The 16,450-nt window shown below is 39.3% G+C and overlaps 1 protein-coding gene across 1 annotated transcript in view; it reads left to right on the plus strand.

Annotated features, from left to right (window-relative positions):
- Positions 1-8,169: 8,169 nt before the first annotated feature.
- Positions 8,170-16,450, plus strand: part of LOC122800922 (AP-1 complex subunit sigma-3-like) — a 366,160-nt gene continuing 357,879 nt past the window's right edge. Inside the window, exon 1 of the mRNA XM_044070282.1 lies at positions 8,170-8,409. Coding sequence (XP_043926217.1) covers positions 8,407-8,409 — 3 coding nt within the window. The 5' untranslated portion in view covers positions 8,170-8,406. The remainder of the gene's footprint in view (positions 8,410-16,450) is intronic.

Raw genomic sequence — 16,450 nt, forward strand, 5'->3', positions numbered from 1 at the left:
GGGCCCCTCCTGTTTGGCATATACTTCTCAGAGGTACAGGCAAGGATAGGAGGACTATGGCTGACCAAGTTCACAGATGACTGCAAACTAGGGGCTATAATTGACTCTCCAGCTGACACAGACATCCTCCAAAAGGGTCTCATTGAGACAGATACCTGGTGTCAAAACCATGGCCTCAAGCTAAATGCCAAAAAGTGCATAGTCATCACCTTTGGAAAAAAACAAAGTTCCCAGAAACTACCACATAGGTGGTAGCTCCCTAAATATGGAAGACGCAATAAGGGATCTGGGGACCCAAGTAGATAGTAACCTCTTCTTTGATAATCACATTGCCAAAGTGGTTAGAAAATCCTTCTATGTGGTCCACCTAATCACAAAAGGGTTTGCATCCAGATCGAAAGAGATCACTGGGCCCCTCTATGCATCACTCATCAGACCCATCATAGAGTACAATGCCCCATTTGGGATGTATCTTACAAGACACCTGCAACAACTGGAAAGACCATAGAAGTACCTCACCAAGAGGATCACTGGCCTCAAGCAGATGCCCTATGCAGCTTGAGTGAAGAAACTCCAGCTGTACTTGGTTGCATACCGCCTACTCAGAGGTGATCTATGTCTGACATACAAGGCCATGTCCAACCCAGAATTGATGGACATGCTCCACCTAAAGAAAACCATATCCCCTGGAGCCACATGCTCCAGGGATCTAAACCTCACTACAACAATAAATAGGACATGCTGGAGGGATAGATTCCTGTCCCAGAGATGTCCCATGTTTTGGAACAAGATTCCAATCTACATTAGGCAGAGCTCCTCGCTAACCCTATTCAAGAGAAGCCTTGACGAGTGGATGGGAAACAGAAAGTTTACCCCAGGGATCACTTCAATGGCTCTGCTGGACAGAGGCACAGGGAACTCATCTAAGGGGGTGGCGAAAGCCAACACATTCTGGCTAGGCTTATAAATGCCTTTGGGCAGATAGCCTAGTACCTACCTATGAACCTATAAGTAATGTTGTAGTAGTAAAAATCTGGATGCATGGGTTTATCCTACTCATAGATAATGTTTTCATCTGTCTTGCTCTCAAAGTTTGATACTAAAAGAGCCCCAGTTATTAAGGTCTTATACCTGTAGAAGCAGTCATCAAAAATAAATAAATAAATAAATAAATAAATAAATAAAAAACACAACTCCATGGAGGGATAATTGTTCATCAACCTAATATCTTTGAGGGACTTGGGTACTCCATAGAACCTCAATGCATTACTCTGTTATCTTTACATTCATGTGTCTTGACTGTCTTACATAAGTCCATTTGATGACATTTTACTTATATGATTTTTTTGATCTTCACAACTACAAGGTATATATGCCTACCACTGGTGTCATAAGCAATCAAAAAAGTACTTCTTACTTTTATTATCACACAAGTCCCATAACAAATCTAGCTCTGAAAGCTTATGAACTGGCTAGCCATTTATCTACTCCTAGTTTGGGCTCCAGCACTGTAATACTTTAGACATAACACTGACCCACTGACTTTTAGTAAAGTGGAACAGTCAACTGGCTTCACTTGGATTTCTCAAAGATCATCTACAATGATACCTATATTATTATCTGAAAGTCAACAAAACCTTATTTACTTTTTCATTAATCACAAACACCACACATCTCCTTGCCTGTTATTCAAGAATGTCCTGTGAAAACTACTAACCAGAGAGATCTTGTACAACTGTGGAACAACTTTTCCTGTTTCCTTTTATCATATGACTCTTAAAATCACCAAGGTCATGATAAAGTGGCACTGTCTGATTTTCCTTGACTGACTGCAACGTGACTGTACTTCATTAGTTTTTGCACTGCTCTTTCAGAGTAAGCATCACCCATTCCCTCAAATTCTGAATGCTGACGGCTGCTTCATAGTGCTAACAAGACACATTTTTTGCCATCAGTGTTGCTGCCTCAACAGGTTATACCCTTACAGCTCATTCACTTGCTTCTTTATACTCCAGTAACTTTCGTTATCCTGTGCTGGGTCACGGGGGAGCCAGTGCCCTTCGTGGCTCTCAGTGGCTACAAGTCGCAGAAACTAATTCAATATAGGGCACCATTATATTGTGGGGCAACACACGGACACACACGCATGCACACACACGCACGCATATATGTATGTGTGCACAAGTTCATACGTATAAATGCGCACATCCAGCTTGCACTCATACTTGACTCCAAATGTGCAGAAGGTGGGGCTTGTCTCCTATCGCCAGACAACTCAGTACACATCCCCTTACTAGCATTGTAGTGTTGCACATGATTCAGAGACCACGTGATTCTAGAGTGCTGTCCTAAAGAAAATGTTAGTGAGGTTCCTTCTAATAATGTGGTGGGTCAGGTAAATATTAAAGATTCAATAATGCTATTGTGATGAAGAGCAGTGGATATATTTACTAGCAAAATCTATACCTTTTTTATACCTTGGTTCATGTCACTATCACAAATATCTTGATTTACAAATTTCCTGATAATTGATAAAAAAAGAGAGCAATATTCAGGTAAAACCCTGCTATACGACACTAAAATGAAAAGCACAAATTCACGAGTAAAATTAATGTCAGTTGCACTGACTGCACTATTTGTTATATAACTTTAACTTGTATAGTTTTTAATGTTTGTACACTGCCTTTACAGAAGATAGGCTGTTCTGACCATAACCATGTCCAAAATTAGGAACACTAGCCCTCATAAGGTGGAACATATGGGCAAAATGTGGAACACATACTAATAGCTTACTAACAACTTCAACTAGGAAGGTGATAGGATAGTTAAAATATGCTAGTTTTACTTATAAAGAAGATGTTTTAATGAATTAATATGATTCCTTTATATTTACAATGGATTTCACTTAAAAAATTCCTAACACTGAATGTGTGACAGAGTCTTTCAATGTGGAACTTTGAGGAACTTCGAGGAACATGAACTTTTTAAGACCCCAAATGAGGTACATTCCTCATAATGAGGTACACTTGAGAGGTATGGTTCTGACTTTTTCACATTCACCTAGCCAATACACATGAAAGTACTTAGGAATGAAATGACCTGAAGTGACATATGCAAAGGAATCAAAAAGACAGCCACAGGAAGGAGCTGAAACGTTAGTTATCATACCCGACACGTTTATGCAATGTTTATGTCCTTACATCCTTACATCATTGACAAAATAAAGCCATTCTTTCATTCATTCATTCATTCATTCATTCATTCATTCATTCATTTATGCATTCTCTGCTTACTTAATCCATTTCAGAGTTTTGGGAGGCAGAACATATCCCAGCACTCAGGAGGTCACAAGGCCAATACCCTGATCCTGAATAGGAACACCAGTCTACATGCATAGAGGTCACCCTTCCCATACAGTGTGCCTTTGAGATGTTGGAAGAAACAGCAGCATCCAGTGAAAACCCACATGGACATACAGATGACCAAAAACTAAACTAGATAGCATGAAGTGTGAAACAGCAGCACCAAGCTGTGTGCAGCCATGCCAATTTATTCTACTTTAAGCTGCACGAAAAGGGACAACAAATCTGATGCGATTTATTTTTAACAAAATATAGATGTTTTTCATTCTTCTCAATTCCCAGTAATACAGATGTAACTGTTTCCCTGAGATGTATTTAACACTGATTTAGTATTGCAGTAGATTGATTTCTGGCTTTCTTTGGTAACTGTAGTGAAAGTTGCTAGTGCAGTTGTTAAATGATGATCTTTTGATTGTTGTTAGTTCCAAGCTGCTAGACAGAAGATTGTTACGTTTCTATAGGAGCTGAGGATAATGTTCTTGTTTTTTACTGTGAAAGAATAGTCACAAATGTGACTTTCTAAACTAAGAAGCTCAAATAATTATCTGATGAACATTAGAATTAATGAATATTAAAGTACTTTATTAAAAAAAAAATAAATATAAACTGCCAAGAAACTAAGGGCAATGCTGATTAATGCCAGAAGTCTTAACCTCAAGATGCACGCACTCGAAGCTCTCCTCAATATGGAGAACATCGATATCTGTGCAGTGACAGAAACCTGGTTCAAGGCTCCAGACAGCACCCCAGCACTACCAGGCTATACCGCATATCATGCTTTTCGGCCCCAAAACCCGGACTGAACCACAAAAGGAGGGGGAGTTTCCATATTTATCAAGGATATCCACACCTCCAGGTTAGTGGCATTGCACAAAGTATCGGAGACCATCCATGTGCAACTAACAGTGGGCAAGACTGCTTTTCAGTTTATAGCATCCTACAGACCACCCTCTCAAAGTCAGGAATCCCACTCGGCTTTCCTGAAAACATTGGAGAACATGAAGATCTCTCCGAACACCATTATATTGGGCGACTTCAACTACCCAAACATTGACTGGGAGCACTACTCAAGCCCCAGCACCTTAGCCCAAAGGTTCCTGGAAATTATAAACTCAAATGCTATGGAACAACTAGTCACCACTCCCACAAGAGAGGACAACATACTAGACCTGATCATTACCAACATGGGGACTCTATGCTCCACACCAGAAGTATATCCCTCATTGGTAAGATCAGACCATAAATTAATTTCACTGGATGTCCACATCCCGACCCCACCCCCAGCCCAGAAAACCACAGTGAAAAACTTTTCAAAAGCGAACTTCTCACTTCTCAAAACCAAAGTGGAATCCTTCAAGGCCCCAGGGCCAGTGCAAACTACGGCCCAAACTGCAGAATCCTATATAAATGCATTATACGGACATCTCCAGGAATGCATGGATCATGCTATCCCAAACAAAACCAAGACCCAATCATCCAAAGGCAGGCATCCAGTCTGGTGGACCCCTGCCATAAATAAACTGTACAACAGAAGGAGGAAGCTACTACATGATAGAGTAAAATCCTTAATAGGGAAGGCATCTCTGATCAGTACTAGCAAAAAATTATGATCCCTCATAAGATCCTCCAAGGCCAGCTTCGAGAGAAAAATTGCACAGGACACCAAAGACAATCATAAGGCTTTTTTCAGTTATGTTAGGAACCTGGGATGCAATTCCCAGACTTGTTCTGAGTTGATTCTAAACGACAAAAAATACACTGAACCCACAGACATCGCCAATATCCTGGCAGACAGGTTCAGTGCAAACTTCTCCACCCCCTTTCCCCCAAAAGAGCAAGTATCTATCCCAGCAGAGGGCTGCCTCCCAAACATCTCTGATGCTCAGGTGAAGGCTGCCCTCTCCAAAGCAAAAAACATTGCTTCCATGGGACCAGATGGTGTCCCAGGTTGCATCCTACATGAACTCCAAGAGGAACTAATCCCTCAAATAAAACAGCTATACAATCTCAGCCTCACTACAGGATATGTGCCCACAGAATGGCGTACAGCAACAGTGGTCCCACTCCACAAAGGTGGAGCCTCTACGGACCCTGGAAACTATCGCCCCATAAGCCTGACTAACTTAGTCTGCAAGGCTATGGAGAGGATCATCATGGAGCTCATAAACAAAGACATTGGGGACCTACAGACACTAGATCCTACCCAGTTCGGCTTTGTCAAGGGCAGATCCTGCCTTTTGAACCTGGTTGACTTCTTCGAAACAGTCACCAAAGCCATAGATGAAGGGAAGGTAGTCCACACAGCCTATCTGGACCTTGCAAAGGCATTTGACACAATACCCCACTTGGGCATCATAGATAAGCTATCCAGCTTAAATATAAACCCCTATGTCACAAGATGGGACGCAAACTGGCTCAAAGACAGAACCCACAGAGTGAGAGTTGCTGGAGCCATGTCAGTCTCGAAACCAGTCACAAGTGGCATCCCACAGGGTTCTGTCCTGGTACCACTCTTGTTCGGTATATACTTTTCCGAGGTACAGGCAAACGTGGGAGGACTATGGCTCACCAAGTTCGCAGACGACTGCAAGCTGGGCACCATAATCGACTCTCCAGCTGACACAAATATTCTTCAAAAAGGTCTCACAGAGACAGATAACTGGTGCCAGCACCATGGTTTAAAGCTAAATGCCAAAAAATGTATAGTCATACCCTTTGGCAAAAACAATGTGCCCACAAATTACCACATAGGCGGAAACCCATTAAGTACAGAGAAAGTTATTAGGGACCTGGGGACCCAAGTTGATAGCAATCTCTCCTTTGAAAACCACATTGCCAAAGTGGTTAGAAAGACCTTCTACATAGCCCACCTCATCACAAAGGGTTTCACATCTAGATCAAGACAGGTAATCGTGCCCCTTTATTCATCCCTCATCAGGCCCATCATAGAATACAATGCCCCTTTTGGGATGTACCTTACCTGACACCTGCAGCAATTAGAAAGACCCCAAAAGTATCTCACCAAGAGGATCAAGGGTCTCAAACAGATGCCATATGCTGCTCAGTTAAAAAAACTCCAGCTCTACTCAGTTGCATACCGCCTACTTCGAGGCAATCTATGCCTGACATACAAAGCTATGTCAAATCCAGAATTAATGGACATGCTTCACCTCAGTAAATCTAAATCCCTTAGAGCCACACACTCGAGGGACTTGAACCTCAGCACAGAAATAAATAGAACTTGCTGGAGGGACAGGTTCATAACCGAGAAGCTCCCTTCGCTCTGGAATAGAATTCCAGTTCATGTGAGGCAGAGCACCTCACTGAATCTCTTCAAGAAGAATCTCGATAGGTGGATGGGGGATCGTAGGTTTGTCCCAGGGATTACTCCTGTGTCACTATTAGACAGAGGCACAGTAAACTAAACCTCAAAAAGGGCACAGTATACTCAAATCAAGGGGTGGCATAAGCCATACAGAATCGGGCTAGGCTTATAATTGCCCCAGGGCAGATAGCCTAGTATGAACCTATGAACCTATGAACCTAATTAGCCTAAGACCTCTATTCAGATATATCCTGGATCCCAGGCACTGCCTTTCATAGTTAGCAGTGAAAGGAGATACAAGGAAAGAGAAATGCAAAATTAAACTATATGATAGGGTATTGTAAAAAAAAAAAAAACAGACACCATTCCTGAGTACAAAGTTACAGCAGAATGGTTGCCTTTACCACACCATTTTAGATCAGAGCACACTGCCCTAAAGTGGTATGCTGTTTATTAGTATATTAGTGAGTATCCATACCTATCACACAGGAGACTGTGGTTTGATTCCCCAAGGGGTGAGTTGTAGCTTTATCCTGCCATAGTGTACTTCCTGTAAACCATGGTTTGATTCCCACAACTTGTATTTGCCTACTGTTGGTCTGTGCTGTCAGTAGTTTCCTGGACTGCATGCCTAGAAAGTGCCTATAAATTATGTTGTAACACTAACCTTTTGAACTATTACAAGGCCCTTTTTACTGCAGATAATATCAAAGTACTAACACAGTCAAAGTCTTCTAAGTTTTCCTTATAGCTTTTCTTTAAAGATTACTACAATAGTAACTTAAGAATGTCCGAGAAAGTGAAACAAGTGCAGAGGACGTGCAATGGGATCAGGTATCCAGGCAGGGGGGCATCCTGCCAACAGGAATCATTACAGTAAGGCATTCAGGAGGATTTGTGGGATGTACAGACAATCATGAAATGGACAGAATGGTGCAGCATAGCAACCTCTAAATAACATCAGCCATGTACTTTGTTTCATGCATTCAAATGTTTTTCCTCAGTCAGAGTTTGTTTTTTGTCTGTAAACAACCCCCTCCTCCTAAAGTAAATAAATAAAATCCTGCCAACACACACTATGATTTCTAGGTCAGTATATGTCAAATCACAAACACCCACTCACATGCATGTATATATACACACACACACACACACACACACACACACACACACACACACACACACACACACACACACACACACACACAGTTACAATCATAGAAGTGAAAAGATACCATTAGCTCTGTAGCGGGCTTTTATGGGATGTTAGCTTAGGATGATGTGTTGTAAAATCTGGAATCTATGCTGAAATGATATATTTCAACAGAATACTGGAGACCTGGATCCTGCCTATGCACTCCATAAAGCCTGACACTGAGAGGTGGAGCCTTAAAAGGCTTCTCTTTGACTTATTCAAGCGAACCTAAATTAAGGGGCAGGTAAAGGTGGGGCTTCAAAGTGCATCAACCTTGTAGTAACCTGATCTGTTTCAGACGATTACACTCACACACTGCCAGTGGGATTCACCTGCCTTCCTGTTCCTTTACTGTTAGTTTAATGACGTATATTCTGCCAAGTGGGAGGGTTTACCAAGTTTCAGTCTAGTGAACACTGAGAAGACAACTATGGTGTGTTTAAAGCTACACTGCTACTAGCCACTGGTATATTTTTGAAACTTGGAAAGTTTCTCTCTTCAGGCTGAGACACAGGAGCTACAGAATGGTAAGTTACCTTTCATTACTATGTTGATACAGTGTTACCAGCTAGAGTTCTCAGGTGACTATGGCTCTGCTCATTATCCATCAAGACTAATGTTGCTATATTTAGATAGAAGCAGGTTTATACACCTGTGGCCCAGATGTCACTAAGCTTATTGGCTGCTTAGCAAGATTTGCATTGCTTCTGTACAGAGCAAAGGTAAAAGTTTGCTCTCCCCTTATTCTCAGTAGTTTGTCTTAATGGGAGTGGAGGATTGTAATTTCACCTGTCACCTGCTTTGTTGTAGAACAAGTTTGTCCACATGAACACTGAACGGACAAGGTTTATTACATTTTAGCATTCTTATAAGCTAACGAAATGTACGTGAATACCTTTTGTCATTGTTTTTGTCACTAAGTAACAGAAAATGCTGACATATTTCTCACTTTGTCAAAATATTGGTACTGCTTGATACAGGGGAAATGATACAATTCATCTGTATTTCTCACTTAATCTCTCAATGTCAATAAGTAATGCAGTGAATCATTGAATACTTGTTGATATGTTAGTGAGCACACCTCTAAGTTCTTGCAGATAATTTTCTGCTATTGGCTAGACTTTATATCCCATCTTTTCTTGTCAAATAAAACTTGTGCACATGCATTTCTACAGTCCACAGACATTTCATTTGCTTACAAATTTGCATTTGATTTTTACATGTTTTTTTTTATTTTTGTATAGTTAGCTTACAGACAGGGACAGTGGTAGCTAAACAACAGTTCCAGTGCACATGCTGAATCTGCAGCATGGATCGCATCTCAAAGTAATATATATATATATATATATATATATATATATATTCCTGTTCCTAAAGTTGCAGTTTTGTATAACTATGAGTCGTCTGCCATGCAGGCTGAAAGGATTTATCTGGTTTTGATAGCAGTCAGGAAAACTATTCAGGCAAATGCAAATAAAAGCAAAGTGCCTTTCCTAAGGAAAAAAAAAATTACCAGAGACCAGTACGGGATAAAGGAATAGAAAATTGGATGGGAACATATGTAGAAAAAAATCTTTTAGACAGTGTTCCTCAAATGAACTATAGTGTTATGAAATGCAGAACTATCATTGAGCCCAGTAGCTGACAAACAGCATGTCCAGAAATGCAGTTACAGGTGTCATCAGTAAGAATAATTAAATGAATAAATGCATGTTTACATCAGGAAAAGCAGTAGAGCTATGTGACAACATCCTCTCAGTATCCCAAAATCCCAGGAAAAAAATTACATAACTTCCAGATTGTGAGCCATTTCATTTCTGTCCAGCTCTGACAAATATCACAACTGTTTCCTAGCATTTCAAATTAATGTGCAAACTTATCACTGCTGACTTTGATGCCCTGAAGAAATTCTGCCAGTATATTCTTCTGGCTACTTTACATATAGTTAGCTTTAATAAAAACTTGGTATCTTGGATAAGGAAATCTTTAACAAAAGCTTGCTATCTTGGATAAGGACTTTTTTTCTTCCCATTTTTAGTGTATTACAAGACAGCTAATGAAGACTTCATGTGCTCACATCTGCAGATAATATATGCATGACATAGCAGTGATATAGGCAGTAAACCAGTCGACTGAAATAAGATCAAGCCCCAAAGTCTGTCAGCTATTAACATGTTTGGTTTTTGATCACATTTTGACCGGCACTGGCATATATGAACCGTAGAAAGCTATTCTAACAATAAGGGTCACAGGCATGAGAAAGCACTTCAGTTATTCTCCTGTACTTAATCCTATAAAATGTTCCTAGAGCTTTAACATTTGTATTATAGTATACGGGCTCCCTTATACAAGAACATTAATAAAGTTATGGTTAAGTGTGCTGAGTGATAAGTTATGCCTCCATAATTTGATCAGCTTATGAAGTGCTTGGACAATAGTCACAGGGTTCCCAGCACATATCTGTTGCTGAGGTAGGATTCATTAAAGCACAATATATCCAATCATATTTCTTCACAACAGTAAGAGGAAATAAGCACTTTGCTGATGTGTTTGTGTTTGTGGAGTGCACAGTATCGGGGAGACTGTGTCCATTTTCTCCAAAATAATAAAACCAAATTCCAAGATAAAAGCTTTTGGGCCAAGTTGTATCATTTTGAGATGGGTCTTGACAGACTGTACTTTAATAAAATGAATTGCAGAGGAGTGTAGCCAGGATTTTTAGAGATGTACACAGACTTCCAGAATATAGTCCCACTTCAGGTGTAACGTCTCTGTTTGCAACCCCTGAATAGTTTATGCTCTGGGTTAGAGCAACCCCTGAAATGACCGTCTTAAGCAAGAAACTCATTTAACCAGCTAGGTGTTCAAGAAAAAAAAAAAAAGAAAATTATTAAACAAATTCTATAATCTAAAGAATAAAAACATGGTAAATATAGAGTAAAATCCTAGCACATCTTATAGTTAAAGTATTTGTGGTGTACATGATTTATGACTAGTTATAACACTGAAGGAACCCCATAGCTACACTAGTCTTTGCCTTTGGTATTTTGAGTCATCACCTTGGGTAAGGACTTCTGCACCCCTAATATGAGTCAAGAATGAACAGGTTGCAAATAGTTTTGCATGCAGCTTAAGGCATGTCTATTCTATGTAGTCTGTCTTTGACAAGCATGTGCTCATAAATTAGAATTCACTATTTTTCATATCTACATTCACATATTTCTTTTTTATTGTGTACCTTTGTGCAAACAATGCTACATAAATTCTACAGCTTATGATAATTTGTATATTGGTCTATCATTATGACTGAGCAATCTGTTTAAATTTGTGGATTGGCATTTTCCACAAGAAACAAATGCCTTTCTGCAAATGTCTAACTGCAGGCACCAGTAGCATAGTGGATAAAGTCCTGACTAAAACCGATATAGTCCATGTTTATTGGTTTGGGTACTTGATAGCACAGGCCTAGAAAATGGGTATGCACATCTTGAAACATGGAGAGGTGTGTTCACACAGGGCACATTGATGCACTGACAGGGCACATTGGTGCACTGACAGGGCACATTGGTGCATTGATCTGTTTCTTGGATAATGGAGATACAAAAGCTCTTAGTACTGTCTGGGGAATGGTAGAGCATCCTGTTGACATCAAGCCCTTTGTAGGTGCAAGTAGCTGGGCAGTGCTGAAGCCTGTTACATGTTCCACCTATTGTCTGCTACCAACATGTGCATGGATGGGAACTGTCAAAAAAAAAAAAAAACAGCAGAAATATGATACTTCCACTGGTGCCTTGATTTCTTCACTAGTCCTGAACATAGAACACACCTCTGAGATAGTCCAGAGGAGCTTAAAGAGGTTTGACGGACACAGCAGATAAGAAGAGGTCCTGGTGGCAGGTGATGGCCAGCTGAGTGAAGCAAAAGTTGGCCAAAAGGAAAAATCGTGAGTAATTCTTTTTGGAGTTAAGAAATATGAAGTTTCAGATTGTAGGAACCAACCACATGGATAACTGATGAATCCAAATTTCATTTTTTCTGCTTATTTAAAAAATTGCACAGATGTTTCAAGATGATAACTTGGTTATGCTATATTTCTGACTCCAAACAAAGTCTGCCATTTACTGATTTATTGAGTTGTCAGGACTTCCTCAGGTTGCAACTGCCTCTTTAGCTTGATTCAGACAAAGGCAACTTTCTGGCAGTTGAAAGATTCAATGTATTTTGCATACTGTTAAGCATTAATCATTTTGATCTTTTACTAATTGTGATGATGCTTATGATGCCATGGTGGTACGGCGGTAGCATTGTTACCTCACAGCAAGAGGTTCTCCCATTCGATTCTCGGCTTGGCTTGGGAGTGCCTTCTGTGTGGAGTCTACATGTCCTCCCCGCGGTTGAGTAGCATTCGAAAGACATGCATGTGTAAATAGGCATGCCTTCATTGAAGGTTGGGCATCGAGCTGACACCTTGGTGTTTTGTAAAAATCTACTGCCAATCATTAGCGGACCAGAGTTCCACTGTGGCGACGCCCTTACCGGGAAAAAGGCAAACAACAACAACTAATTGTGATGATGCTTATTTGTTCAACATCATTGCTAATGCTTGTAAAGTGCAATGAACCCTGACAGCTGAATAACTTTTATACTGCCCAGAGATTAACATGTATATTGGACTCAAATGTTCACACTGTCAGTACAGGAATGTTCTAAAATGTATATCTAGCCAGGCAAACAGTACAGGTTTTTCAATTTTTAAATTTTCATGAAGTCCTTTTAGAGGTCTCTTTTTTAATGCTGTACTATAGTAACTCAGTTTAACACAAATGATTAAGGCTCTGAGCTTCTCATGGGCATCATGTGGTAGTCTTGGGTGTGATTACCTCAACCTACATTTTCCTTCTGTGCAACTTTTTCCAAGTCACTTATCCAGACAGTAATCTTAGGTCACCCTTAAAAAGTATTAATTGTACCTAGTGAGTTTGCTTGCTGTACAAATAAAATAACAATAATAATACAAAACAAGAAAGGTCCATAGATTTTTACAGCAATTTGAGCTCTTTGATTAAACCCACTCTTGAACACATAACAGGAAATCAAACTTGTTGGTGCATGGTGCTTTTAAGTTTTCTAGTTCCTTGCCTTGCAAACGGTATTAGGTTGGTTTAACTCACTGACAAATTCAGTTTCCAGATTCTTTGGTTACTTGTTTGATCTTCCCGTATTTCTGTTGCCTTTAGCCTACCACGGTCTCAACATATTCATTTATTTAATTTTTCTTCACTATTGATTAATTTCACCAAGTCCAAAGTTGTGCTTCTGTGCTAGTGTGTCCTACTCCCATTCACTTGTCATGACATGTTTCATCCTCGTGAAGCTCCCAGCAAGTAGGTGACGTCTGCTTTTATCCTGTCTTCTGCTTCAGCTATTACCTATCTTTGCAACACAATACATAAGAACAATACTAGGCAAGTGATCATGGAGACCATATACATCTCTAAACAGGTATACTTAAAACCTCTTGCCACCCTTTTCAAGTAGTTTTCACGTCCCAAATGGAGGAAGACCATACATAACCAAGGTGTAAATTTGTATCTACCCATCTAAACATCAAGATCTTTATCGAACCACTAGTTTTGCAAATAAATAGGAGGTCAAATAGGACTGGCCAGGTCTTTTATGTCTCAAAAGGTAAGACGTATTACCTTGGAGCTATTACTAGACTACTGTGTATAAGGAAAGTTGTGCTAATCTATCAGTACTAAATATAAGGAGAGTCATGCTAATCTATCAGGAAAGTTGAAGTATTTAAGGCCTTTAATGTTTTGGTTAGAAATGTTTGAGGCCTTTCCAGTGGAGAGATACTTGGATCTAAAGAGTCATTGTCTTCAATAAAAATTGTCTGGTAAAGGAAGAGGGTAACAGTAAGATGACCTCAATAGGTGTTAAGGACGACATTTTGCTTTTTTTCAGTTTCAGACCTTGTGACCTGGTTCAGTTCTGGACTTTCTGGTGTTATTGATAGCTAATCAGTTCTCTATCATGCCATTACATGGTAGTTTTCCAGAACACCTGTACTTTGTCTTCAATCAGCCTAAATTATCCTGCTTTGTTTCAGTGCATTGACAATTGTGCTTTTCTCTTATTGATATAGATTGATATAGATACTCTAGAAAGTTGAAGTATCATTGATCAGCGGTGAAAATTTGATGTGATATTTTGTCCTCAAGCAACTCAGGTTCTCAAAGAGATGACAAGAGCTTACTGGTACATCAGTTCTAGTTGCAGTGACTGAATCTTAGCTAGTTCAGTTGGCTCCCTGTGCAGTTCCCTAAACTGCCACCCCACCAAATCTGAAATGTATGTAACAAGCAAGCAGGCTCGCTACACTTAAATTACCACAGGCAGAGTGCCTCAACACCATAAAGGTAGTACAAGATTGGCATTGATTTCCTGAGACCGCAGCATCCTTGCAGCTTCAGAAATAAATACTGGTAGTACATTGTTGTACCAGCGGCACTTGAAGATGATGTCCCATGGCCTGACATCTTTCACCCAGGGCAGCTGCTCCCTTCACCTTACCCTAGTTAAATTTCTGTTAAGCACACTGCATATTTTGATAACGCAAATGTAGCGATGATGATGATGGCAAAAGGCATGTTTCTTTCCTAAATTTCTGTGAATGAGATATACTCTCACACATTCTCATTGTACAGCTAACTCAGTTTTCACAATGTTAATTGGATTCTGTTTGTAACAATCATTTTCTGATTTTACAAACATTTTCCATTCATATGATGGAAGCCTGTTAATCATGCCCATAGACAGACACTTCTGTGTATTGACTTAATTTAATTGAGATTACACAGCTTACGTTTATACACAGTTCAAGTAGGTTTGACATGCAGGGTTTAGTTTATGGCCTGATTATGACAAATGTACCCATTCAAGCTCATTTAGCTGCAATTCATTGCTAAACATCTGAACATTGATTCACAAATTGTGATACTCTGCTGCATTGTCAAGCTTAAACACAGCATATTTACCATTTATGCAGTTGCTCTGAACAGATCTCTTTCTTAGATTCTGTTATCACACTTTATCACTTTGCAGCCCAGTACCTGACTTTATCAGACCTGGTATGCACTTCAGATTTCACATCTACCTTCTCCTGATTATTTAACAAATATACACACACTCTCTCTTTCCTTAGTAAATGGATCCAACTTGGAATGAGTCTGCAGGCAGCTACCATTATCCCCCATTTCCAGGGCAGATGGTGGGGGGACCAGGTTCCAGATTGTTCTTTTCTTCACATCATTCCATATAGTGTTGTGCCACACCCTCTAGAACTCATTACTTGCCGCCTTACATTGCTTCTTTTCTTGCTCATTGGCACAGTGCTGATGTTGTATGGGGCTCTTCACCACTCTTTGTATTGTTGGACACTATCTTGGGCAATGTTTTTTTTCTACATATGTTCCCATCCATTTTTATTTTATATAACTCTTCTGCTTTGTTTTTTTTTTTTTCCTTAATTCAGTTTCTGTGTCAATTGTCCACATTTCCACATTGTCACCTATTGATTGTATCTACAAATTCCCCACTTCACTCATATTTATTTATTTATTTGTTCACTCACTCATTTATTTATTATTTACATTTGATTACTGGGAAAGTCTGAGTGGGTATGAACCGATTTTCACGGGAGGCCCAGCAGAAAAGCATTAATGTATTATAAAACATTTTAATAATGCAGTAAAATCTGTTAACCACAACTCATGCAACCAGCAAAAAAAATTGAAGAAATACAGTACAATTTTCATGTGTTGCACTTTCTGGCCCCTCCCCCCACAAAAACATTCCGTACGTTTTTAGAGTTTTAAAAAGGACGATAAGAATAAATTCATTCTCTCCCCACCCCGAGAACAAGTCAAACCAAACAAATAGTATAGGGTATAGTATAGGCCTAGTAACTCGCAAGCAACCAGAAACTACAGCTATCCGGTATCTACCACTCCCCATGGATGCTGGTTAACTGAGAGTTTACTGTAATAATTTTAAGGTCTTTAAAAATAATACAAAAAACAGCTTCAGTTTAAATAATTGCACCAAGCTAGACATAGTATGAAAACATTGGTATTGGTTAAGAGTATACAAATTATATGACAATGATTTAATAACTAAAAATTGTCATAATCAGGCCATAAAATTTTAGTTGGATAAATAATTACACTGCTTTGCATTTAGGTCTTTATTGTTTAAGTTCTGTATAATAATAGATCTTTATTGTTTAAGTACCATATAATAAATCATAAAATTGTAAACAGAATCCAACAGTCTGATAACAAGGAAGAAAATAAATAAAAAAAGATAAAAAGTAAACCAAAGCCACTAAACAATCAGATATATATTAAACAGGCTCATATATATTGCTATTAAATAACATGGAATGACTAAGCAAGATAAGATTAATATAAAGACTCCCCTAAATAATTTAAATAAATTCTTCTGTAAAGATTGTATTTGTGAATGTCAGTGGCTCCCAGCTTCCACTGATAAGATGTATCG

The sequence above is a fragment of the Protopterus annectens genome, chromosome 4.part1 (genome assembly GCF_019279795.1).
Source record: "Protopterus annectens isolate FY-2018-M chromosome 4.part1, PAN1.0, whole genome shotgun sequence".
Classification (NCBI taxonomy): Eukaryota; Metazoa; Chordata; order Ceratodontiformes; family Protopteridae; genus Protopterus; species Protopterus annectens.